The sequence below is a fragment of the Salmo trutta genome, chromosome 14 (genome assembly GCF_901001165.1).
Source record: "Salmo trutta chromosome 14, fSalTru1.1, whole genome shotgun sequence".
In the NCBI taxonomy this organism is placed as follows: domain Eukaryota; kingdom Metazoa; phylum Chordata; class Actinopteri; order Salmoniformes; family Salmonidae; genus Salmo; species Salmo trutta.
This window is the reverse complement of record NC_042970.1, coordinates 15,087,337-15,113,299: the sequence shown is the minus strand read 5'-3', so window position 1 is coordinate 15,113,299 and position 25,963 is coordinate 15,087,337. Positions and strand designations below refer to the sequence as shown.

The following is a 25,963-nucleotide window of genomic DNA, read 5'->3' as shown; positions in this document are numbered from 1 at the left end:
CTGACTTGAGTTGATATTTTAGGCTACATTGTATTAATGATTAATGTACTTATCGATTGGTTGTCTTTTGGGGGTAAGCGGCTCTGTTTGATTAAGCTTGTTACATGTTCACGTGTGGGTGGATGGGATAAAGTCATTATTCACACTGATTTCGTAACTTTGGCTTTTCCCGTCCAGTAAAAACCACAATACATTTTTTTATCGGCTTCTTAATTTTTCGCTGTGTTCTACACTAAGCAATTTCGTTGAAACACGACAGCCAGAGCCTAGAGGAACTCCAGAACTGACAAAAAATCCTCGTATCTGCTTCCATTCAGCATTGCTCTCATTCTTTACCATAGCCATGCAACTCATTCTTTCCTGTGTTTTCCTGGCATTTTGGAGGGGATTGGTCATAGGTAAGAAGAAAAAACTACGTTTTTTGTAATTCTATTTTGGAGATAATTGACAGTAGATGAATGTGCTAATTAGTATCTATTTTAATGTAACTGGAATTGGTTTATTGATTTTGTTGTTGAGTTGTTGTGTCTTTTTGTTGGTTACACATTATATTCCTTGGTCAGCTCATTTTTACAAAGGAATAGTATAGAAGTGACAGCAGCAAAAACGATTAGGTGGCAGTTTAGTTTGGCTATTAATGAGATCAGTAATGTATACTGTAATTTTACTGACTGCATTCTGTCAAATGTGTGATTCAGTCAGTTGAAGAGTTTTGATAGGGGGAAGGAGACACTTGTCCACCCGTGTAAGCTTCACAAAAATGGTGTAATGGTCCAAAGGTCTTATGTGTGCAGTCAGACCCATGACCAAATGTTGTTCAGGAGAATAGCTGACACACAGACAGCTGGGTACCCAATACACGTCGTACTTTTCAGAATTCAGTAGATAGGCCTAGTGGTTGTAAGTTAGAACTTCTAACCAAAGCCCTTCTGAAACAACCCTAATTTGTAATAAACTCCAGTAAGATAGTGGTTAGATTGAATGAATAACAAGTCCCATTAGGCATTAGGACTGTGTTTTTTGTGTTTGGCCATAGGGTCCCGCTGTCCTCTGAATGACTTCCAGCGTTCCGAGGGAAGGGAACTGGTTCCTACCTCCTGGAACTCTGCACGGGTGCTGATGCTCCCAGGGCTGACGCTGGAGGACTGTGCCAGACGATGCTCAAATACACTGGACTGCAGGTACCCTGGAGTGCCACTACAACACCTAGCAATCTTAGCGATTAAGGTGTTGGACACAGGTTTGAGTGCCAGGCAGACTACCCCCGAATTCTTAAAAAATATAACACAAGCTTACATGAAAACTCCTTGAACAAGGAAGCGTGCAGGTAAGATCATGGTCGACCCTGGACACCCCATCTTTTAAAGACTCTCCACTGGCAGACGGTTAAGGGGTCCTATTCACTCAACATTGTGGAAGTTCATCTTGACAGCGTGATTGAAATTTAAAGGCTGCATTCACGGTAAACGCTGCATATGTCGACTCAATTGGAAATTACCTTTACATTTCTAGCATGGAATCTGTAACGCTTCAGCTTTACAGATTGAATAGAGCCCTAGGTCAATCATGAAAAAAATGTCCTCCACCTGAACAGTTTCTTCCCCCAATCTGTGGCTCTCATCAACCGGCCAGCGGGCTCATAGGAATTACACTATATATACACAAGTATGTGGACACCCCTTCAAGTTAGTGGATTCAGCTATTTCAGCCACACCCGTTGCTGACAGGTGTATAAAATTGAGCACACACCCGTGCAATCTCCATAAACAAGCATTGGCAGTAGAATGGCCCATACTGAAGAGCTCAGTGACTTTCAACGTGGCACCGTCATAGGATGCCACCTTTCCAACAAGTACATTTTTGACATTTCTGCCCTGCTAGAGCTGCCCCGGTCAACTGTAAGTGCTGTTATTGTGAAGTGGAAACGTGTAGGAGCATCAACGGCTCAGCCGCAAAGTAGTGGGCCACACAAGCTCACAGAATGGGACCGCCGAGTGCTGAAGCGCGAAGAGCTTAAAAATCGTCTGTCCTCAGTTGCAACACTCACTACCGGGTTCCAAACTGCCTCTGGAAGCAACATTAGCACAAGAACTGTTTGTCGGGAGGTTCATGAAATGGGGTTTCATGGCCGAGCAGTCGCACACAAGCCTAAGATCACCATGCGCAATGCCAAGCTTCGGCTGGAGTGGTGTAAAGCTCGCCGCCATTGGACTCTGGAGCAGTGGAAATGCATTCTCTTGAGTGATGAATCACGCTTCATCAATGGGCGAATCTGGGTTTGGCGGATGCCAGGAGAACGCTACCTGCCCCAATGCATAGTGCCAACTGTAAAGTTTGGTGGAGGAGGAATAATGGTCTGGGGCTGTTTTTCATGGTTCGGCCAAGGCCCCTTAGTTCCATTGAAGGGAAATCTTACCGCTTCAGCATACAATGACATTCTAGATGATTCTGTGCTTCCAACTTTGTGGCAACAGTTTGGGGAAGGCCCTTTCCTGTTTTAGCATGACAATAACCCAGTGCACAAAGCGAGCTCCATAGAGAAATGCTTTGTCGAGATTGGTCTGGAAGAACTGGCCTGCACAGAGCCCTGACCTCAACCCCATCGAACACCTTTGGGATGAATTGGAACGCCGACTGCGAGCCGGGCCTAATCGCCCTACCTCACTAATGGTCTTGTGGCTGAAAGGAAGCAAGTCCCCGCAGCAATGTTCCAACATCTAGTGGAAAGCATTCCCAGAAGAGTAGAAGACTGTTATAGCAGCAACGGGGGATCAACTCCATATTAATGCCCATGATTTTGGAATGAGATGTTCGACAAGCAGGTGTCCACATACTTTTGGTCATGTAGTGTAAGTGACTTTGCATTGAACCAATTACTGCACCTTGTTGTCAATGACCTCTAATACAAATCTGCACTATACTGCATTTGCACCAGTGAGGCTGCTGAGGGGAGGACAGCTCATAATAATGTCTGGAACAGAGTGAATGGAATGGCATCAAACAGATGGCGTGTTTGATGTATTTGATACCATTCCACTAATTCCTCTCTGGCCATTACCACGAGACTGTCTTCCCCAATTAAGGTGCCACCAATCTCCTGTGATTTGCACTATGTAGACCTCTGTACAACATTGTATATATTCAGAGCCTTCAACTACGAGACGCGTCCCTCCATCACCTGTAAACAGCTGCCATGGGTGGAGGATGGCAGCAACGCAGAGGTCAAGAGGAACGTCAACTGTGACCTTTATGAGAAGAAGGGTAAGCTTTGGGGTCAAAGTGAGGTCATGTTTTCTGTCATTTATGTCATTTTACTACAAAATGAGTTGTGTTGTGTCAGTAGTATGCTGTGATTTTAGTTTGAAAATACATTTTTTTCTGTGATGTGCAGTCTACGTAAGAAAGTGCATTGTGGGTAAAGGAGAAGACTATCGAGGCAAGGTGTTCATGACAAAAAGTGGCCATACTTGTCAACAGTGGTGGTCAAAGTTCCCACACGATCACAGGTAAGATCATCACATTGATTTCTGAGAGTTGTAGTTTGGAAGCTGAAAACATGACCCAGAAGAATATATAATATGATATGTCTCTGTCTCTCTCACACACATGCTGTTTCTGTACTTGTCATAGATGGACACCCACAGCCACTAATGGCTTGGAGCTGAACTACTGCAGGAACCCAGATGGGGACCGCATCGGGCCGTGGTGCTACACCACTGATCCAGAACGGCGTTATGAGACCTGCAATATCCCCCACTGCAAAGATGGTACATCCCATTCTGTTAAAAAATTCCAGCAGTTGAAGGATTACAACTGCAAATGTTTCTAAAGATAATGTGATAACACTATGTGTGTATGTATTGTATTTGAACTTATTTTCTGTTTGGCACAGTGGACATGTCTGTTAGGCACAGTGGACATATCTGTTTGGCACAGTGGACATGTCACAGTGGACATGTCTGTTTGGCACAGTGGACATGTCTGTTTGGCACAGTGGACATGTCTGTTTGGCACAGTGGACATGTCTGTTTGGCACAGTGGACATGTCTGTTTTGATCACAGAGAACAACACAGTGTTGTTACAAATTGTGTGTGTTTGGGTTTGTGCACAGATGTGTGTATCACATGTAATGGGGAAGACTACAGGGGTCAGGTTGACCACACAGTGAGTGGCAGAGAGTGCCAACGTTGGGACCAGCAGTACCCACACCAACACATCTACCAGCCTGAGAAGTATGTCTGTCCACCCAGCGCTATTATCACCTACCACTACAACCACCACCACTACAACCACCACCACTACAACCACCACCACTACTACCACTACCACCACTACAACCACCACCACTACTATAACCACCACTACAACCACCACCACAACCACCACCACTACTATAACCACCACTACAACCACCACCACAACCACTACAACCACCACCACTACAACCACAACCACCACTACAACACCACCACTACCACCACTACAACCACCACCACAACCACCACTACTACCACCACTACCACCGCCACAACCACCACCACAACCACCGCTACAACTTCCACCACAACCACCACCACAACCACCACTACAACCACCACTACAACCACCACAACCACTACCACCACCACTACTACCGCCACTACCACCACTACAACTTCCACCACAACCACCACCACAACCACCACCACTACAACCACCACCACAACCACTACCACCACCACCACAACCACCACTACAACCACCACTACCACCACTACAACCACCACCACAACCACCACTACAACCACCACAACCACTACCACCACAACCACCACCACAACCACCACTACAACCACCACCACTACAACCACCACCACAACCACCACTACAACCACCACTACCACCACCACCACAACCACCACTACAACCACCACCACAACCACCACTACCACCACTACCACTACAACCCCTACCACCACTACAACCACCACAACCATTACAACCACTACCACAACTACAACCACTACCACCACTAAAACCACTACCACCACTACAACCACCACCACTACAACCACTACAACCACCACTACAACCACCACTACAACTACAGCCACTACAACTACAACCACTACCACCACTACAACCACTACCACCACTACAACCACTACCACTACAACCACCACCACAACCACCACTACAACCACCACTACCACCACCACCACAACCACCACTACAACCACCACCACAACCACCACTACCACCACTACCACTACAACCCCTACCACCACTACAACCACCACAACCATTACAACCACTACCACAACTACAACCACTACCACCACTAAAACCACTACCACCACTACAACCACCACCACTACAACCACTACAACCACCACTACAACCACCACTACAACTACAGCCACTACAACTACAACCACTACCACCACTACAACCACTACCACCACTACCACTCTACTCTTTTACATGATTTTTGTTGTAGGCCTACATGCCTTTGTACAGTGCATTCGGAGCTCAGGTGTATCCTGTTTCCATTGATCATCCTTGAGATGTATCTACGACTTGATTGGATTCTACCTGTTGAAAATTATATTGATTGGAGATGATTTGGAAAGGCACGCACCTGTCTATATAAGGTCTCACAGATGACAGTGCATGTCAGAGCAAAAACCAAGCCATGCTGTCACGGCTGTTGTAGGAAGAAGAGGACCAAATGCAGCATGTGTGTCGTTCCACATTTTTATTTATACTGTGAAACTATGCAATATATAAATACACTGAAATGAAAAAACAACAAACCGTGATGCAGAGATGAACACATACACAACTCAAAATTAATCACCCACAAAACCCAGGTGGAAAAACCCTTACTTAAGTATGATCTCCAATTAGAGACAACGAGGACCAGCTGCCTCTAATTGGAGATCATCCCAAACAAAACCCCAACATAGAAATACAAAACTAGAACCTAAACATAGAAATAGAAAACATAGAAGAAGAAAAAACCTGTCACGCCCTGACCTACTCTACCATAGAAAATAACATCTTTCTAGGGTCAGGACGTGACACATGCGGTCAAATGAATTGTCTGTAGAGCTCCGAGACAAGATTGTGTTGAAGCACAGATCTGGGAAAGGGTACCAAAAACATTTCTGCAGCATTGAAGGTCCCCAAGAACACAGTGGCCTCCATCATTCTTAAATGGAAGAAGTTTGGAACCACCAAGACCCTTCTTAGACCTGGCTGCCTGGCCAAACTGAGCAATTGGGGGAGAAGGGCCTTGGTCAGGGAGGTGACCAAGAACCCAATGGTCACTCTGACAGAGCTCCAGAGTTCCTCTGTGAAGATGGGAGAACCTTCCAGAAGGACAACCATATCTGCAGCACTCCACCAATCAGGCCTTTATGGTAGTGTTAGGTTCTAATTTTCAGAGTAAAAACTCTAGGGACACTATGAAATCTTAACTTCTTGTGGACCCCTTCGAGATAGGATCCCGTTAACGGGATTGTTTGACAAGATAGCATGGCGCGAAATTCAAAACAGCAAAAATCGAATAATTTCAATTTCTCAAACATACGACTATTTTACACCATTTTAAAGATACACTTCTCCTTAATGTAACCACATTGTCCGATTTCAAAAAGGCTTTACAGCGAAAGCAAAACATTAGATTATGTTAGGAGAGTACATAGACAAAAATAACCAAACAGCCATTTTCAAGTAAGGAGATATGTCACAAAAACCGAAAACACAGCTAAATGAAGCACTAACCTTTGACGATCTTCATCAGATGACACTCCTAGGACATCATGTTACACAATACATGTATGTTTTGTTCGATAAAGTTCATATTTATATCCAAAAACAGCATTTTACATTGGCGCGTGACGTTCACAAAATGTCAGAAAATGTTTAGCCTCCAGAACTTCCGGTGAATGAGCACAAATATTACAGAAATACTCATCATAAACGTTGACAAAACACATAACAATTTTTTAAAGAATTATAGATACAGTAGTCCTTTATGCAACCGCTGTGTCAGATTTTAAAATAGCTTTTCGGCGAAAGCACATTTTTTTATATTCTGAGTACATAGCTCAGCCATCACGGCGAGCTATTCAGACACCCGCCAAGTTCGGGGCAACCTAAACTCAGAATTAGTATTACAAATATTGTATTAACTTTGCTGATCTTCGTCAAAATGCACTCCCAGGACTGCTACTTCCACAAGAAATGTTGTTTTTGTTCCAAATAATCCATATTTATGTCCAAATACCTCTGTTTTGTTCGTGCGTTCAGGTCACTATCCAAATGCATAACGCGCGAGCGTAATTTGAGACACAAAAAGTCAAAATGTTCCATTACCGTACTTAGAAGCATGTCAATCGCTGTTTAAAATCAATCTTTATGGTATTTTTAACATAGAATTGCGATAATATTCCAACCGGACAATAGCGTATTCATTTCAGAAGAAAAATAAGGAAAGGCGCGCTCGCGTGACCTCACATATCCAATCCCTTTGTTGCCAGGCAGGCCACTCAGTAACTGAGCTCCTATATTCTGCCTGGATACGGATGAAACAACTTTCGGAGGGCTTTTGACAGCCAATGGAAGCCTTAGGAAGTGCAACGTGACCCCTAAGTATTTGTAGTTTCTCTAGGGATTCAAAGGTAGAACTAGAATTCTCAGACCTTCCACTTCCTGGTTGAAGTTTTCTCAGGTTTTTGCCTGCCATATGAGTTCTTTTATACTCACAGACACCATTCAAACATTTTTAGAAACTTCAGAGTGTTTTCTATCCAAATCTACTAATAATATGCATATTCTATTTTCTGGGCAAGAGTAGTAACCAGTTTAATTTGGGTACGTTTTTCATCCGGCCGTAAAAATACTGCCCCCTAGCCCTAAGAGGTTTTAACCAAGTTTATTCTTCCCAGAGGATCAATACAGCTACATTAGACAAAGACCTTTTCACACAAGCACTGATATTTAAGCCTTCCTCCTCGGCTCCTCCTACACATCTGAACAAACATTGTATTTGTACTGCTAGGCAGGACACTAAGTGATACGAGACATAAGCTTTAATTTCTCCCTTAACGTGACCTGACCTGATCTCGCCCCCTTCATCACTAATACATGGCTCTCTCCCCTTATCAATGCATGCCACATGTGATCGCTTTCCCTACACTCAGTACATTCCAAGCTCAATTGCCCCCACCATATACTTTCCTCTTACAGATAACCATTAACCTCTGGTGTAGCCCCTCGGCTATGGCAACCCTCGTTTCTCTATTACAATTAATGATTAATAAGGATTTAAAGTTCATAAATCCAAACCTGTCAGTAGAGTGACCACTCCTCAGTAAAAGGCACATGACAGCCCGCTTGGAGTTTGTCAAAAGGCACTTAAAGGACTCCCAGACTGATGAAACCAAGATTTAACTCTTTGGCCTGAATACCAAGCCCCATGTCTGGAAGAAACTTGGCACCATCCTTACGGTGAAGCATGGTGGTGGCAGCATCATGCTGTGGGTATGTTTTTCAGCGACAGGGACTGGGAGACTAGTCAGGATCGAGGGAATGATGAATGGAACAAAGTACAGAGAGGTCCTTGATGAAAACTTGCTGCAGAGCGCTCAGGACTTCAGACTGGGGTAAAGATTCGCCTTCCAACAGGACAACGACCCTAAGCACACAGTCAAGATAACGCAGTAGTGGCTTCGGGACAAGTCTCTGAATGACAAGTCTCTGGTCCAGCCAGAGCCCGGACTTGACCCCGATCGAACATCTCTGGAGAGACCTGAAAATAGCTGTCCAGCGACACTCCCCATCCAACCTGACAGAGCTTTAGAGGATCTGCAGAGAAGAATGGGAGAAAATCCCCAATTACAGGTGTGCCAAGCATACCCAAGAAGACTCGAGGCTGTAATAGCTGCTAAAGGTGCTTCAACAAAGTTCTGAGTAAAGGGTCTAAATACTTATGTAAATGTGATTTTTCAGGTTTTTTTTGTAATTTGTAATTAATGTGCAAAATGTGGAAAAAGTGAAGGGGTTTGAATACTTTCCGAATGCACTATATACGGCCAGCATGTCTCCTGTCTAATCAATATTTAGTACTGTAACAGAGTAGAGAACAATCAATCATTCCAATTGAGAAGTTCCTAACATTGTGCTGGAATATTGTACATGTGCGTTCCAGGTATCCAGATAAGAGCTTGGATGATGACTACTGCCGTAACCCAGATGCCTCCCCTGTTCCCTGGTGCTACACCACAGACCCTGATATGGAGAGAGAGCGCTGCGAGATCAGCAAGTGCTGTACGTCTTCCCCCCTCATACACCCACCCAGTTCATTAATTCACACTATTCCATTGTTATAACAATGTAATAGAATCTATATCGGCCCTCATATTGTCACCTTTCTCCTTTCACTCTAGCTGTGGTTACAAAGAGACGCCTCCGGTCCAGCTACACCACAAACTGTTTCCGTGGTCGCGGGGAGGATTACCGCGGTAAAGTAAATGAGACGACAGGGGGTATCGCCTGTCAGCGTTGGGACGCCCAGTACCCGCATGAGCACCCCTTCTACCCAAACACCTACGAATGCAAGTAAGCCAGAAAAACAGGCGGTAGAGGGATGGATGGATGAGAGGTGGGATTGATGGATAAAGGGATGAGAGGTGGGACTGATGGTTAAAGGGATGAGAGGTGGGATGCTTAAAAGGGATGAGAGGTGGGACTAATGATTAAAGGGATGAGAGGTGGGATTGATGGTTAAAAGGATGAGAGGTGGGACTGATGGTTAAAGGGATGAGAGGTGGGACTGATGCTTAAAGGGATGAGAGGTGGGACTGATGCTTAAAGGGATGAGAGGTGGGACTGATGGTTAAAGGGATGAGAGGTGGGACTGATGGTGAAAGGGATGAGAGGTGGGACTGATGCTTAAAGGGATGAGAGGTGGGACTGATGCTTAAAGGGATGAGAGGTGGGACTGATGCTTAAAGGGATGAGAGGTGGGACTAATGGTTAAAGGGATGAGAGGTGGGACTGATGGTGAAAGGGATGAGAGGTGGGACTGATGCTTAAAGGGATGAGAGGTGGGGACTGATGCTTAAAGGGATGAGAGGTGGGACTAATGGTTAAAGGGATGAGAGGTGGGACTGATGGTTAAAGGGATGAGAGGTGGGACTGATGGTTAAAGGGATGAGAGGTGGGACTGATGCTTAAAGGGATGAGAGGTGGGACTGATGGTTAAAGGGATGAGAGGTGGGACTGATGGTTAAAGGGATGAGAGGTGGGACTGATGGTTAAAGGGATGAGAGGTGGGACTGATGGTTAAAGGGATGAGAAGATGGACGGATGGTTAAAGGGATGAGAGGTGGGACGGATGGTTAAAGGGATGAGAGGTGGGACTGATGGTTAAAGGGATGAGAGGTGGGACTGATGGTTAAAGGGATGAGAGGTGGGACTGATGGTTAAAGGGATGAGAGGTGGGACTGATGGTTAAAGGGATGAGAAGATGGACGGATGGTTAAAGGGATGAGAGGTGGGACGGATGGTTAAAGGGATGAGAGGTGGGACGATGACCAGTGAGTGCTGGTATGAGGAGTGAAGTAAAGTTTATTGAGATGAGTATCTACATGCATGGCTGATCTTGGGTCTAGTTGTTTATGTTCCTAGAGTACATTTACAATTTAGTCATAGCAGACGCTCGAATCCAGAGCGACTGAGAGTCAGTAGCATACATCCAACATACTGTATTTACCCATGAATAATGATCCATGTGTTTTTGTGTGCTATACTTATTGTCTGTACTATACCATTGCTCCCAGGGGCTTGGAGGAGAACTACTGTCGTAACCCAGATGGATCCGAGGCGCCCTGGTGCTTCACGTCTGTGCCTGAGATGAGGACGGCTCTTTGTTTACAGATCAAACGCTGTGCAGACGACATTGAAGCTGAGGGTACACTGCCCTCTGCTGTTTCAATGGGGCCGATGCTCTCTCAATGCAATCTAGGTTCCTCAAACACAAGTCTACTTAATAACACAAAGAAGGGGTTGGGGGTTAATTCTATTTCAATTCCAGTAGTTTTTTAAGGTTAACCAAATTCCAATTCCACATTTTTCTCATTGAAAAGCATTAAAGAGAAAAGGGAATTGGAATGTTAGTGTATTGACTGGAATTCAAATGAAATTGATCCCAACCCTGGTATCTGTAATCATGTTTTATGTCCTTTTTCCCCACACCCTAGATTGCTACCATGAAAATGGTAAAAACTACAGGGGTGTAGTCCGTAAGACGCGTAAGGGCATCACCTGTCAGAAGTGGAGTGTCAACATGCCTCACAAAACAAAGTATAAACATTTTTATTAATCATGAATTCATAAAAGGCAGGTCTATTTGGTGTTGTCAAAGAGGGAAACTGAATATATATTTATTTCTGGGATAGTATCATGTGTTTGTAGAAGTGTCTCCTGGGCCATGCGCAGGTAGGTTTAATGTACTGTGGTTTTCCAGGATAAACCCAGGGACCCACCCTGATGCCAACCTGACAGAGAACTACTGCCGGAACCCAGACGGGGACCAACACGGACCCTGGTGCTACACCACTGACCCCAAAACAGAGTTTGACTACTGTGCCATCAAGCAGTGCGGTAAAGATTCCCCTCCTCCCATAACTCTGTGTCCTCAGGCATCACATTCCTCTCTCCATATCGTTCTCTCGTTACGCTGTCACTCATTATCTCTTATCTCTATGCTCTAATAGTAGGCCTAATATTGTTATTAATATTAATAATAACAATATTAACTTACTAATACTATAAAGCTATTTTCATACATTTTGCTCAAAGCACTAATCCATCTATGGGTCTGTGTTGTTATAAACTGATTAAATAATTCTTCTGGTTATTGTTGTTTGAACAGCTGGGGAGAAAGTGTCCATCATTGAGCCAGCAGGTGAGTTTTTAAAGGGATATGTAACTACAATGAAAAATAAGTATTTTCTGTAAGTGGACCTGTGTATATAACTTTATTCAACTGAAGTGTGTGTGTGTGTGTGTGTGTGTGTGTGTGTGTGTGTGTGTGTGTGTGTGTGTGTGTGTGTGTGTGTGTGTTTTTGTGTGTTTGTGCGTGCGTGCGTGTGTGTCTCTGTGTGTGTGTCTGTGTGTATGTGTGTGCGCACACAGAGATTGTGGAGTTTAATGAGTGTGGAAAGAGAGAGGATCGTTTGGCCAAGAGCCCAATAATGCGTATTGTTGGTGGGCTTCCTGGAAACTCTCCCTGGACAGTCAGTCTCAGAGACAGGTCAGTCTGAGACAGCAGTCTTCATAACCTCTCTGTCTCCCCCTGTAAGAGCCCAATCTTCATAACCTCTCTCAATTCAATTCAGTGCAATGGACTTTATTGACATGCCAAGTAAAATTACTTACATTGTCAAAGTATACATATAACAAAAATGGTGGGACCAATAGCAATAAGGCATCAATAATCTCTCTCTCTCCCCCTGTTATAGCCCAGTCCTCATAACCTCTCTCTCCCTCCCTGTTATAGCCCAGTCCTCATAACCTCTCTCTCCCTGTTATAGCCCAGTCCTCATAACCTCTCTCTCCTTGTTATAGCCCAGTCCTCATAACCTCTCTCTCTCCTTGTTATAGCCCAGTCTTCATAACCTCTCTCTCTCTCCTTGTTATAGCCCAGTCTTCATAACCTCTCTCTCCCTGTTATAGCCCAGTCCTCATAACCTCTCTCTCTCCTTGTTATAGCCCAGTCTTCATAACCTCTCTCTCTCTCCTTGTTATAGCCCAGTCTTCATAACCTCTCTCTCCCTGTTAGAGCCCAGTCCTCATAACCTCTCTCTCTCCCTGTTAGAGCCCAGTCTTCATAACCTCTCTCTCTCTCCTTGTTATAGCCCAGTCTTCATAACCTCTCTCCCCCTGTTATAGCCCAGTCTTCATAACCTCTCTCTCTCTCCTTGTTAGAGCCCAGTCTTCATAACCTCTCTCCCCCTGTTATAGCCCAGTCCTCATAACCTCTCTCTCCCTGTTATAGCCCAGTCCTCATAACCTCTCTCTCCCTGTTAGAGCCCAGTCCTCATAACCTCTCTCTCCCTGTTAGAGCCCAGTCTTCATAACCTCTCTCTCTCCCCCTGTTATAGCCCAGTCCTCATAACCTCTCTCTCTCTCCCTGTTAGAGCCCAGTCCTCATAACCCCTCTCCCCCTGTTAGAGCCCAGTCCTCATAACCTCTCTCTCTCTCTCCCTGTTAGAGCCCAGTCCTCATAACCTCTCTCTCTCTCTCCCTGTTAGAGCCCAGTCTTCATAACCTCTCTCTCTCTCTCCTTGTTAGACCCCAGTCTTCATAAAAAAATGAAATGGGACCAACAGCAATAAGGCATCAGTAATCTCTCTCTCTCTCCCTCCCTCCCTCCCCTTGTTAGAGTGTAGTCTTCATAATCTCTCTCTCTCCACGTTAGAGCCCAGTATTCATAAACTCTCTCTCTCTCTCCTTCCCCTTGTTAGAGCCTACTCTTCATAATCTCTCTCTCTCTCCACATTAGAGCCCAGTATTCATGACCTCTCTCTCTCCTTGTGTGCAGGAAAGGAAACCATTTCTGTGGAGGCTCCCTGGTTAGCTCCAAATGGGTGATCAGTACTAAGCAGTGTTTCTCCTCTTGGTATGCTTTATGATTTATAAAGCATTTACATGTTATTGTTGTTTTTTAAAACACAGTAAAATGGAAAAAAAACTGTAAAATCCAATACCTTTTAAAATAACCAGATCTAGACTCTAAAACAACAAGCCTAAAATAACCTCAAATGGTATAAATCTCTTGAATGTGATAAGGATCGTTGGTCAGTGTGTGTTCCTCTATGTGCAGCTATGTTGACCTTCCAGGGTACTCGGCCATGATGGGGACATTGTTTCGTAACCCCATAGTAGGAGAGCCAGACCGACAGACTATCCCTCTCACCAAGATCGTCTGTGGACCCTCTGAGTCCCAGCTGGTCATGCTACAACTGGAATAGTGCGTACACACACAAACACATGCATGCAGCGACGCACATACACACACACACACACACACACACACTAACCACATATGGTACACACGTACAGTATATCGTACACGTACAGTATATAGTACACGTACAGTATATCGTACACGTACAGTATATCGTACACGTACAGTACCCAAGCAATATTATCATACCACTTTTCCAACTAGACCACCCAATATGATTTAACAGAAAACCCATTTAAATCCACGTTCAGCTCAGTCTGATGCTCTTTCTCCTCCTCCTCATCCTTAGCCATGCCCAGTTTAACGAGCGTGTGTCTCAGATATGCCTGCCCCCTGAACGCTACATAGTTCCAGAAGGAACCCTCTGTGAGATCGCAGGCTGGGGGGAAACTCAAGGTAAAGTAGAGCTATGTTCATAATTGTAACACTTCAATATTATTTACTCACATTCCTCCATATGAATATTGGCGTAGCAGTACAGACGTGTTTTGTTCGTCCTCTCGTGTACTTTTGTATTTTTTGTCCTTTTTTGTATATATTTCGATTTTTATTTTCAATCTCTTTTCCATTTGAACTCAATTATACCTTCCGGTAACCTGCCTCACCCAATGTGATACAGAACCGCTATTATTTTTCATTTCTAGACCATTTCTAGACCTTTCATTTCTAGACCTTCATTTCTAGCCACCTAGCCATCAGAAGCTAACCAGCTAATTTAGCTACAAGCTATTTAGTCATTGTTAGCCACTGCTAGCGGCCTTTACCTTCTGCACAGATACCAGCCCTTTTTTAGCTTGGATAATACTCGCCAGCCTACCAGTATCGGACTGTCTCTCCACTACAACGCCGGATTCCTGCCGTAATCCCTGGACCATTACTCCTGATCTTCACAACCAGCTAGCACCCACCGAGTTACCCAGTACCGAAGCTATCCCTGAGGCCCACCTCCCGGCCTACTTAGTTGTTCACCCCAACTCCACCCAAACACGGCTAGAACCCACTACTCCACCGGATCCTTGCCGTAAGCTCTGGACCTTGGCACCGGGATCACCGCTGCTACCGAGTGGCTATAGTGGCTAACGCCCCATGCCCTGAAGCTAGCACCAGTTAGCCATGAGCCAGGCGCATCCCCCGGCTAGAAAACTAAATTACTACATCTACAATACCTCTTTCGCCATCTGGCTTGGATCCTTTGTCGACACGGCGCCCCGCCGCACCACCACGACTGGTCTGCTGATGAATACTCCATCCGCTGTGCCTCCAACCAGCCTCCGTCGGACGTCGGAGCAGACACTTCTACTAGCCCCGGGCTACTAACTTTAAGCGCCGTGTCGCCCGCGCACCCACGTAGTAGCGACTACTCCGCGGCCTTCCTGTTCCATCTACCGCTGCCCCCTGGACCCTATGATCACTTGGCTACATAGCTGATGCCTGCTGAACTGGCCATTTATCACGGTACTCCATTCTGTGTATTATTTGTTTATCTGTAGGCCCCAGCCGCGAACTCAGGCTGTGTGTGTAGTCAACCGACCCTCTCTGCCCAGTCATCGCCATTTTACCTGTTGTTGTTGTTTTAGCTGATCAGCTGTTTTCTCACCCGTTGTTGTCTAGCTAGCTCTCCCAATCAACACCTGTGATTACTTTATGGCTCGCTGTATGTCTCTCTCAAATGTCAATATGTCTTGTATACTGTTGCTTAGGTTAGTTATCATTGTTTTAGTTTACAATGGAGCCCCGAGTTACACTCATCATACCTCTGATACTTCCTTTGTCCCACCTCCCACACATGCGGTGACCTCACCCAGCATAACCAGCATGTCCAGAGATACAACCTCTCTTATCATCACTCAGTGCCTGGGCTTACCTCCGCTGTACCCGCAGCCCACCATACCCCTGTCTTCCCATTATGCCCTGAATCTATTCTACCACGCCCAGAAATCTGCTCCATTTATTCTTTGTCCTCAACGCTCTAGGCGACCAGTTTTGCTTTCCTTTAGCCGTACCCTCATCCTACTCCTCCTCTGTTCCTCGGGTGATGTGGAGGTAAACCCAGGCCCTGCGTGTCCCCAGGCACCCTCATTTGTTGACTTCTGTGATCGAAAAAGCCTTGGTTTCATGCATGTCAACATCAGAAGCCTCCTCCCTAAGTTTGTTTTACTCACTGCTTTAGCACACTCCACCAACCCTGATGTCCATGCCGTGTCTGAATCCTGGCTTAGGAAGGCCACCAAAAATTCTGAGATTTCCATACCCAACTACAACATTTTTCGTCAAGATAGAACTGCCAAAGGGGGAGGAGTTGCAATCTACTGCAGAGATAGCCTGCAAAGTTCTGTCATACTTTCCAGGTCTATACCCAAACAGTTCAAACTTCTAATTTTAAAAATGAATCTCTCCAGAAATAAGGCTCTCACTGTTGCCGCCTGCTATCAACCTCCCTCCGCTCCCAGCTGTGCCCTGGACACCATTTGTGAATTGATCGCCCCACATCTAGCCTCAGAGTTCGTTCTGTTAGGTGACCTAAACTGGGATATGCTTAACACCCCGGCAGTCCTACAATCTAAGCTAGATGCCCTCAATCTCACACAAATCATCAAGGAACCCACCAGGTACAACCCCAAATCCGTAAACATGGGCACCCTCATAGACGTTATCCTGACCAACTTGCCCTCCAAATACACCTCTGCTGTTTTCAATCAGGATTTCAGCAATCACTGCCTCATTGCCTGCATCCGCTATGGGTCCACGGTCAAACGAGCACCCCTCATCACTGTCAAACGCTCCCTAAAACACTTCTGTGAACAGGCCTTTCTAATCGACCTGGCCCGGGTATCCTGGAAGGATATTGACCTCATCTCGTCAGTCAAGGATGCCTGGTCATTCTTTAAAAGTAATTCCCTCACCATCTTAGATAAGCATGCCCCGTTCAAAAAATGCAGATCTAAGAACAGATATAGCCCTTGGTTCACTCCAGACCTGACTGCCCTTGACCAGCACAAAAACATCCTGTGGCGGACTGCAATAGCATCGAATAGTCCCCGTGATATGCAACTGTTCAGAGAAGTCAGGAACCAATACACGCAGTCAGTCAGGAAAGCAAAGGCTAGCTTTTTCAAGCAGAAATTTGCATCCTGTAGCTCTAACTCCAAAAAGTTTTGGGACATGGAAAGTCCATGGAGAACAAGAGCACCTCCTCCCGGCTGCCCACTGCACTGAGGCTAGGTAACACGGTCACCACCGATAAATCCATGATAATCGAAAATTTCAATAAGCATTTCTCAACGGCTCGCCATGCCTTCCTCCTGGCAACTCCAACCCCGGCCAACAGCTCCCACCCCCCCGCAGCTACTAGCCCAAGCCTCCCCAGCTTCTCCTTCACCCAAATCCAGATAGCAGATGTTCTGAAAGAGCTGCAAAACCTGGACCCGTACAAATCAGCTGGGTTAGACAATCTGGACCCTCTCTTTCTAAAACTATCCGCTGCCATTGTTGCAACCCCTATTACCAGTCTGTTCAACCTCTCTTTTGCATCGTCCGAGATCCCTAAAGATTGGAAAGCTGCCGCGGTCATCCCCCTCTTCAAAGGGGGTGACACCCTAGACCCAAACTGTTACAGACCTATTTCCATCCTGCCCTGCCTATCCAAAGTCTTCGAAAGCCAAGTTAATAAAGAGATCACTGACCATTTCGAATCCCACCGTACCTTCTCCGCTGTGCAATCCGGTTTCCGAGCCGGTCACAGGTGCACCTCAGCCACGCTCAAGGTACTAAATGATATCATAACCGCCATCGATAAAAGACAGTACTGTGCAGCCATCTTCATCGACCTGGCCAAGGCTTTCGACTCTGTCAATCACTGTATTCTTATCAGCAGACTCAATAGCCTTGGTTTTTCTAACGACTGCCTCGCCTGGTTCACCAACTACTTTGCAGACAGAGTTCAGTGTGTCAAATCGGAGGGCATGTTGTCCGGACCTCTGGCAGTCTCTATGGGGGTACCACAGGGTTCAATTCTCGGGCCGACTCTTTTCTCTGTATATATCAATGATGTCGCTCTTGCTGCGGGCGATTCCCTGATCCACCTCTACGCAGACGACACCATTCTGTATACTTCTGGCCCTTCCTTGGACACTGTGCTAACTAACCTCCAAACAAGCTTCAATGCCATACAACACTCCTTCCGTGGCCTCCAACTGCTCTTAAACACTAGTAAAACCAAATGCATGCTTTTCAACCGTTCGCTGCCCGCACCCGCCCGCCCGACTAGCATCACCACCCTGGACGATTCCGACCTAGAATATGTGGACCACTACAAATACCTAGGTGTCTGGTTAGACTGTAAACTCTCCTTCCAGACTCATATTAAACATCTCCAATCCAAAATCAAATCTAGAATCGGCTTTCTATTTTGCAACAAAGCCGCCTTCACTCACGCCGCCAAACTTACCCTAGTAAAACTGACTATCCTACCGATCCTCGACTTCGGCGATGTCATCTACAAAATAGCTTCCAATACTCTACTCAGCAAACTGGATGCAGTCTATCACAGTGCCATCCGTTTTGTTACCAAATCACCTTATACCACCCACCACTGCGACCTGTATGCTCTAGTCGGCTGGCCCTCGCTACATATTCGTCGCCAGACCCACTGGCTCCAGGTCATCTATAAGTCTATGCTTGGTAAAGCTCCACCTTATCTCAGTTCACTGGTCACGATAACAACACTCACCCGTAGCACACGTTCCAGCAGGTATATCTCACTGATCATCCCCAAAGCCAACACCTCATTTGGCTGCCTTTCATTCCAGTTCTCTGCTGCCAGTGACTGGAACGTATTGCAAAAATCGCTGAAGTTGGAGACTTTTATTTCCCTCACCACCTTTAAACATCAGCTATCTAAGCAGCTAACCGATCGCTGCAGCTGTACATAGTCCATCTGTACATTGTCCACCCAATCTACCTACCCCATCCCCATACTGTTTTTATTTGATTTACTTTTCTGCTCTTTTGCACACCTGTATCTCTACATGCATACCATCATATGCTCATTTATCACTCCAGTGTTAATCTGCAAAATTGTAATTATTTGCTCCTATGGCCTATTTATTGCCTACCTCCTCATGCCTTTTGCACACATTGTATATAGACTTTCTTTTTTCTTCTGTATCATTGACTTGTTTGTGTTATTGGCTTGTTTATTGTTTACTCCATGTGTAACTCTGTGTTGTTGTCTGTGTCACACTGCTTTGCTTTATCTTGGCCAGGTCGCAGTTGTAAATGAGAACTTGTTCTCAACTTGCCTACCTGGTTAAATAAAGGTGAAATAAATAAAACATAAAAAAAGGCACCCACCAGAGGGCAATGCCGCTCCTATTTCTGTGTAATTCCTGCTTGTTTAGGTTCCATCTCCGAAGAATGACACAGGTTACTTATACATACAGTATTCACGAATTGGGGGTGGGAAAGAACTTTGTGGGGATTTCCATATGGAGTCAGTGTAGCTATCAGGCATGCTAACCTTAGCTAGCCAACTTGCTAACTTTATCTACCTAGCTAAAGTTATCTGTTGTTGCTGTTTATTTTTTATTACACCGTATTCAAAAAATTAGCAAGTTGGCTAGTCTGGTTCTGGCGCAGGATTTGTCATAAGCATTTAGAGAAAACTACTTGGAAACTAGTGTCTTTGATTTCGCCATCTAATGTTATCTCGAAAGTATTGGCATCTTCCCTAAGACATTTTTGAACATTGTAATGGACACGGTGCAACCTTTCGTAGGTAGGCTTCTGGCAGGCTTTGGCTGCAGTACAGAAATACCAAGTAAGCCCTTGCTCATGGTTCTCACAAAGGAAGTGAAATGATAGACTTGAATGACTTTGCTGCTGATTCATGTCTCAAATAACATGTAACAACACCCTGAGCACATCGGACACAAAATACTAATACAAATGTAACAACAGCACAACATAATAGATAAACAAGTTCCTCTAATTGTCTTTTGTGGGTGCCTGTTCATTATACGATAGACAATTATATATATACAGTACCAGTCAAAAGTTTGCACACACCTACTCATTCAAGGGTTTTTCTTTATTTTTACTATTTAAACATTGTAGAATAATAGTGAAGACTTCAAAACTATGAAATAACACATATGGAATCATTTAGTAACCAAAAAAGTGTTAAACAAATCAGAATCTATTTTAGATTTTAGATTCTTCAAAGTAGCCACTCTTTGCCTTGAGGACAGCTTTGCACACTCTTGGCATTCTCTCAACCAGCTTCACCTGGAATGCTTTGCCAACAGTATTGAAGGAGTTCCCACATATGCTGAGCACTTGTTGGCTGCTTTTCCTTCACTCTGCGGTCCAACTCATCCCAAACCATCTCCATTGGGTTGAGGTCGGGTGGTTGTGGAGGCCGGGTCATCTGATGCAGCACTCCACCACTCTCCTTCTTGGTCAAATAGCCCTTACACTCACTGGAGGTGTGTTGGGTGATTGTCCTGTTGTAAAAACAAATGATAGTCCCAAAATAATCACAGACAATATCACCAGCAAAGCACCCCCACACCATCACACCTCCGCCTCCATGCTTCACGGTGTGAATCACACATGCAGAGATCATCCATTCACCTACTCTGCGTCTAACAAAGACATGGCGGTTTTAACCAAAAATCTCAAATTTGGACTCATCAGACCAAAGGATAGTTTTCCAACGGTCTAATGTCCATTGCTCATGTTTCTTGGACCAAGCAAGTCTCTTCTTTTTATTGGTGTCCTTTAGTAGTGGCTTCTTTGCAGCAATTCGACCATGAAGGCCTGATTCACGCATTCTCCTCTGAACAGTTGATGTTGAGATGTGTCTGTTTGTTGAACTCTGCGGCTGGTAACTATAATGAACTTATCCTCTGAAGCAAAGGTAACTCTGGGTCTGCCTTTCCTGTGGTGGTCTTCATGAGAGCCAGTTTCATCATAGCGCTTTATGGTTTTTGCGCTTGCAGTTGAAGAAACTTTCAAAGTTCTTGAAATTTTACGGATTGACTTACCTTCATGTCTTAAAGTAATGATGGACAGTCATTTCTTTGCTTATTTGAGCTGTTCTTGCCATAATATGGACTTGGTCTTTTACCGAATAGGGCTATCTTCTGTATACCACCCCTACCTAGTCACAACTCAACTGATTGGCTCAAATGCATTAAGAAGGAAAGACATTTCACAAATTTACTTTTATCAAGGCACACCTGCTAATTGAAATGCATTCCAGGTGACTACCTCATGAAGCTGGTTGAGAAAATGCCAAGAGTATGCAAAGCTATCATCAAGGCTACTTTGGATGGCTACTTTGAAGCTTCTAAAATATAAAATATATTTTGATTTGTTTAACACTTTTTTGGTTACTACATGATTACATATGATATATATATATATATACATATATATATATACAGACAGACTAGCAAAAACAATATGTGAAAATTGACAAATTATCCAATAGATTATGTAAATTGTCTGGTAAAAAAAGTGGAGGTGCTAAGGCAAAAAGCTGTTTGGGTCATTCACGAATAGGAAGAACTTTGCAGGTGTTTCTGATTAATTACTGGTTGGTGATAACATTGAAATAAAATCAAGCCCTGAAAAGAAACGTGATATCATAGGGGAAACACTGACTGTCACGCCTACTCCCGCTCCGGTGCTCAACATCACCAGGGCCGGTGGTTAGTAATATTCATTACCCACACCTGTTCTCCATCATTACCCACACCTGCTCTCCATCATTACCCACACCTGCTCTCCATCATTACCCACACCTACTCTCCATCATTACCCACACCTGCTCTCCATCATTACCCACACCTGCTCCCCATCATTACCCACACCTGCTCCCCATCATTACCCACACCTGCTTTCCATCATTACCCACACCTGCTCTCCATCATTACCCACACCTGCTCCCCATCATTACCCACACCTGCTCCCCATCATTACCCACACCTGCTCTCCATTATTACCCACACCTGCTCTCCATCATTACCCACACCTGCTCCCCATCATTACCCACACCTGCTCTCCATCATTACCCACACCTGCTCCCCATCATTACCCACACCTGCTCCCCATCATTACCCACACCTGCTTTCCATCATTACCCACACCTGCTCCCCATCATTACCCACACCTGCTCCCCATCATTACCCACACCTGCTCTCCATCATTACCCACACCTGCTCTCCATCATTACCCACACCTGCTCTCCATCATTACCCACACCTGCTCCCCATCATTACCCACACCTGCTCCCCATCATTACCCACACCTGCTTTCCATCATTACCCACACCTGCTCTCCATCATTACCCACACCTGCTCTCCATCATTACCCACACCTGCTCTCCATCATTACCCACACCTGCTCCCCATCATTACCCACACCTGCTCCCCATCATTACCCACACCTGCTCCCCATCATTACCCACACCTGCTCTCCATCATTACCCACACCTGCTCTCCATCATTACCCACACCTGCTCTCCATCATTACCCACACCTGCTCCCCATCATTACCCACACCTGCTCCCCATCATTACCCACACCTGCTTTCCATCATTACCCACACCTGCTCTCCATCATTACCCACACCTGCTCTCCATCATTACCCACACCTGCTCTCCATCATTACCCACACCTGCTCCCCATCATTACCCACACCTGCTCCCCATCATTACCCACACCTGCTCTCCATCATTACCCACACCTGCTCCCCATTATTACCCACACCTGCTCTCCATCATTACCCACACCTGCTCTCCATCATTACCCACACCTGCTTTCCATTATTACCCACACCTGCTCCCCATCATTACCCACACCTGCTCTCCATCATTACCCACACCTGCTCTCCATCATTACCCACACCTGCTCCCCATCATTACCCACACCTGCTTTCCATCATTACCCACACCTGCTCTCCATCATTACCCACACCTGCTCCCCATCATTACCCACACCTGCTTTCCATTATTACCCACACCTGCTTTCCATCATTACCCACACCTGCTCCCCATCATTACCCACACCTGCTCTCCATCATTACCCACACCTGGATTTCATCATCACCTTGATGACCTTCCCTTTATTTATCCCTCAGTAGCCTCAGTCATCAGGCAGTATTGATTTGTTTTCATTCACGGCCTTTACGCTTCTCGTGTTTTGTTTATCTTCTGCGTCTGCTTCATGACTCCCGGCGATTTCCCACTTCAAGCCCAAATATATCATACTTTGACTTAAACAGTGACTTATTGACAATAATCATTGTGCAACATCATGTGCAAGATCTGGGCATCATCTTTCAGTTTAATTTTTATTTATTTCTGCTCTTGTGGTCCTTTAAACTTCCTTATATTAGCCTCATCATATTTCTCCTGTTGTATTCATTATAACTTTGCTTCATAATGTCCTTTATATACCACCATCCTATAGCTGCATTACAAATCAAATGCTTTCTTCACGACTGTGTTGGTGAGTGGACTATGTAAATTCCTTAGTGATGTGGACAGTGAGGAACTTGAAGCTTTCGACCCGCTCCACTACAGCCCCATCGATGTGGATGGGGCGTGCTCGGCCCTCCATTTCCTGTACTCCACGATCAGCTCTTTTGTCTTGTTGAGGGAGAGGTTGTGTTCCTGGCACCACACTGCCAGGTTACTGACCTCCTGCCTATAGGCTGTCTCAACGTTGTCGTCGTCGTGTCGTCAGCAAACTTAATGATGGTGTTGGTGTCCTGCGTGGCCACACAGTTGTGGGTGAACCCGGGAGTTCAGGAGGGGCCTAAGCACGCATCCCTGAGGGGCCCCCTTGTAGAGGGTCAGCATGGCGGATGTGTTGTTGCCTACCCTCACCACCTGGGGGCGGCCCGTCAGGAAGTCCAGGATCCAGTTGCAGAGGGAGGTGTTCAGTCCCAGGGTCCTGACCTTAGTGATGAGCTTGGAGGGAACTACAGTGTTGACCTGTAGTCAATGAACAGCGTTTTCACATAGGTGTTCCTCTTCTTCAGGTGGGAGAGGGCAGTGTGGAGTGCAATAGAGATTGCGTCATCTGTGTATATATTGGGGCATTATGCAAATTGGAGTGGGTCCAGGGTGTCTGGGATGATGGCGTTGATGTGAGCCATGACCAGCTTTTCAAAGTATTTCATGGCAACAGATGTGTACTATAGGGCGATAGTCATTTAGGCAGGTTACCTTGGCATTCTTGGGCACAGGAACTATGGTGGTTTGCTTGAAACATGTAAGTATTATCGACTGGGTCAGGGAGAGGTTGAAAATGTCAATGAAGACACTTGCCAGCTGGTCAGTGCATGCTCTGAGTATGCGTCCTGGTAATCCGTCTGGCCCCGCGCCCTTGTGAACATTAACCTGTTTAAAGGTCTTACTCACATTGGCTATGGCGATGCTCTCATGCATGGTTCAGTGTTGCTTCCCTTGAAGCGAGCATATGACCAGGGCCCTGAGTTGACCCAGGTCAGATTACATGGTCAGGAAAAACATAGGAACCAAATTTATGAAACTTTTTCTGCCCTTGAAGTTATGAAGTATCTGCTTTACTAATGTAGCATGTAAATAAGAAAGTGTTTCAGATCCTGGACCAACAGATAGTGTTGTTATTTCCAGTACCACTCAGCATATACCCTCCTCTTCCTCATTGTCTCGTTCTCTCTATCTCATCCTCCAATCCCCCTCTTTCCCTTTCTCTCACTTTCTTAGGCACTTCAACAGATGACTCTGTGCTCAATGTGGCTCAAATACCAGTTCTAAGCAACAAGGATTGTAACAACTACTTTCGGGGTCGTGTTCGGGAGAACGAGATGTGTACCAACTCCTTCCAGGGTGGGGTGGGTGCCTGTGAGGTAGGTTCGGTGTGTTTGTGAGTTGTAGGATCTGTCTATGAGCAATGGTTTGTTTGTATGAGAGAGACTGAGATTGATGGTGAGTGAGAATGATAAAATAGCTTTATTTTAGGATATTAATTATGTGACATAGAGCCAAACACAAACATGTACAGATGTATGATCTTAATTTGAGACAGTTTGCTACTGAAGGAAAATAATCCTGCAGAAATGTGAATTATTATGTGGATTATAATTAATGGAAATGTTTGTAGGGGTTGATACATTTTTTGTAAGGAAAAATCAAGTCTGAAATTACAAACTTCGAAGCCTTTTTAAACCTCAAATACACTACACGTTTTAAATGTCCCACATAGCAGGAAAGTTCTGCTGTGTGACAATGATCTAACAGTGATGTGTTCTTTCAATGTGACCCCCAGAGAGACTATGGGGGCCCTCTGGCCTGTCAGAACAGTGACTGCTGGGTGCTTGAGGGAGTGATCATCCCCATGAGGCGCTGTGGACACCCAGGCCAGCCTAACATCTTCATCCGTGTCTCTGTCTATGTGGACTGGATTAAGAAGGTCATGGAAATGGCTTAGTCACAAATACATTATGTCACCAAGCAGTGACTGGCTCTATGTTCTACTGGACTGCAATACATTTATTCACTTTCAACCCCCTACCCATAGCTCACAATCCATGACCACCTAATTGTGATCCGTGACCATCTACATACAATTAGTTAATATACACTGAGTATATCAAATATTAGGAACAATATTGATTTGCCCTCAGAACAGTCTCAATCCTTCGACAGGGATGCTGGTTGAATGCTGGCCCATGTTGACTCCAGTACTTCCCACAGTTATGTCAAGTTGGCTGGATGTCCTTTGAGTGGTGGACCATTCTTGATACACACAGGAAACTGTTGACCGTGAAAAACACAAACTGATGCACATGGTACCTACTACCATACCCTGTTCAAAGGCACATAAATATTTTGTCTTGCCCATTCCCCCACTGAATGGTACATAAACACAATCCATGTTTCAATTGTC

At 45.2% G+C, this 25,963-nt stretch overlaps 1 protein-coding gene across 1 annotated transcript; it reads left to right on the top strand.

The window, feature by feature from the left end:
* The first annotated feature begins 103 nt into the window (after positions 1-103).
* On the top strand, positions 104-25,963 carry LOC115207483 (hepatocyte growth factor-like protein). The gene is made up of 18 exons (XM_029774582.1): positions 104-398; positions 1,037-1,181; positions 3,146-3,261; positions 3,392-3,506; positions 3,631-3,767; positions 4,113-4,233; positions 9,198-9,316; positions 9,436-9,607; positions 10,831-10,961; positions 11,251-11,353; positions 11,517-11,653; positions 11,925-11,957; positions 12,188-12,305; positions 13,596-13,673; positions 13,878-14,024; positions 14,311-14,417; positions 24,781-24,923; positions 25,343-25,963. Exons 1-18 carry the CDS (start codon positions 344-346, stop codon positions 25,502-25,504), a joined length of 2,139 nt encoding a protein of 712 aa, XP_029630442.1. The 5' UTR covers positions 104-343; the 3' UTR covers positions 25,505-25,963.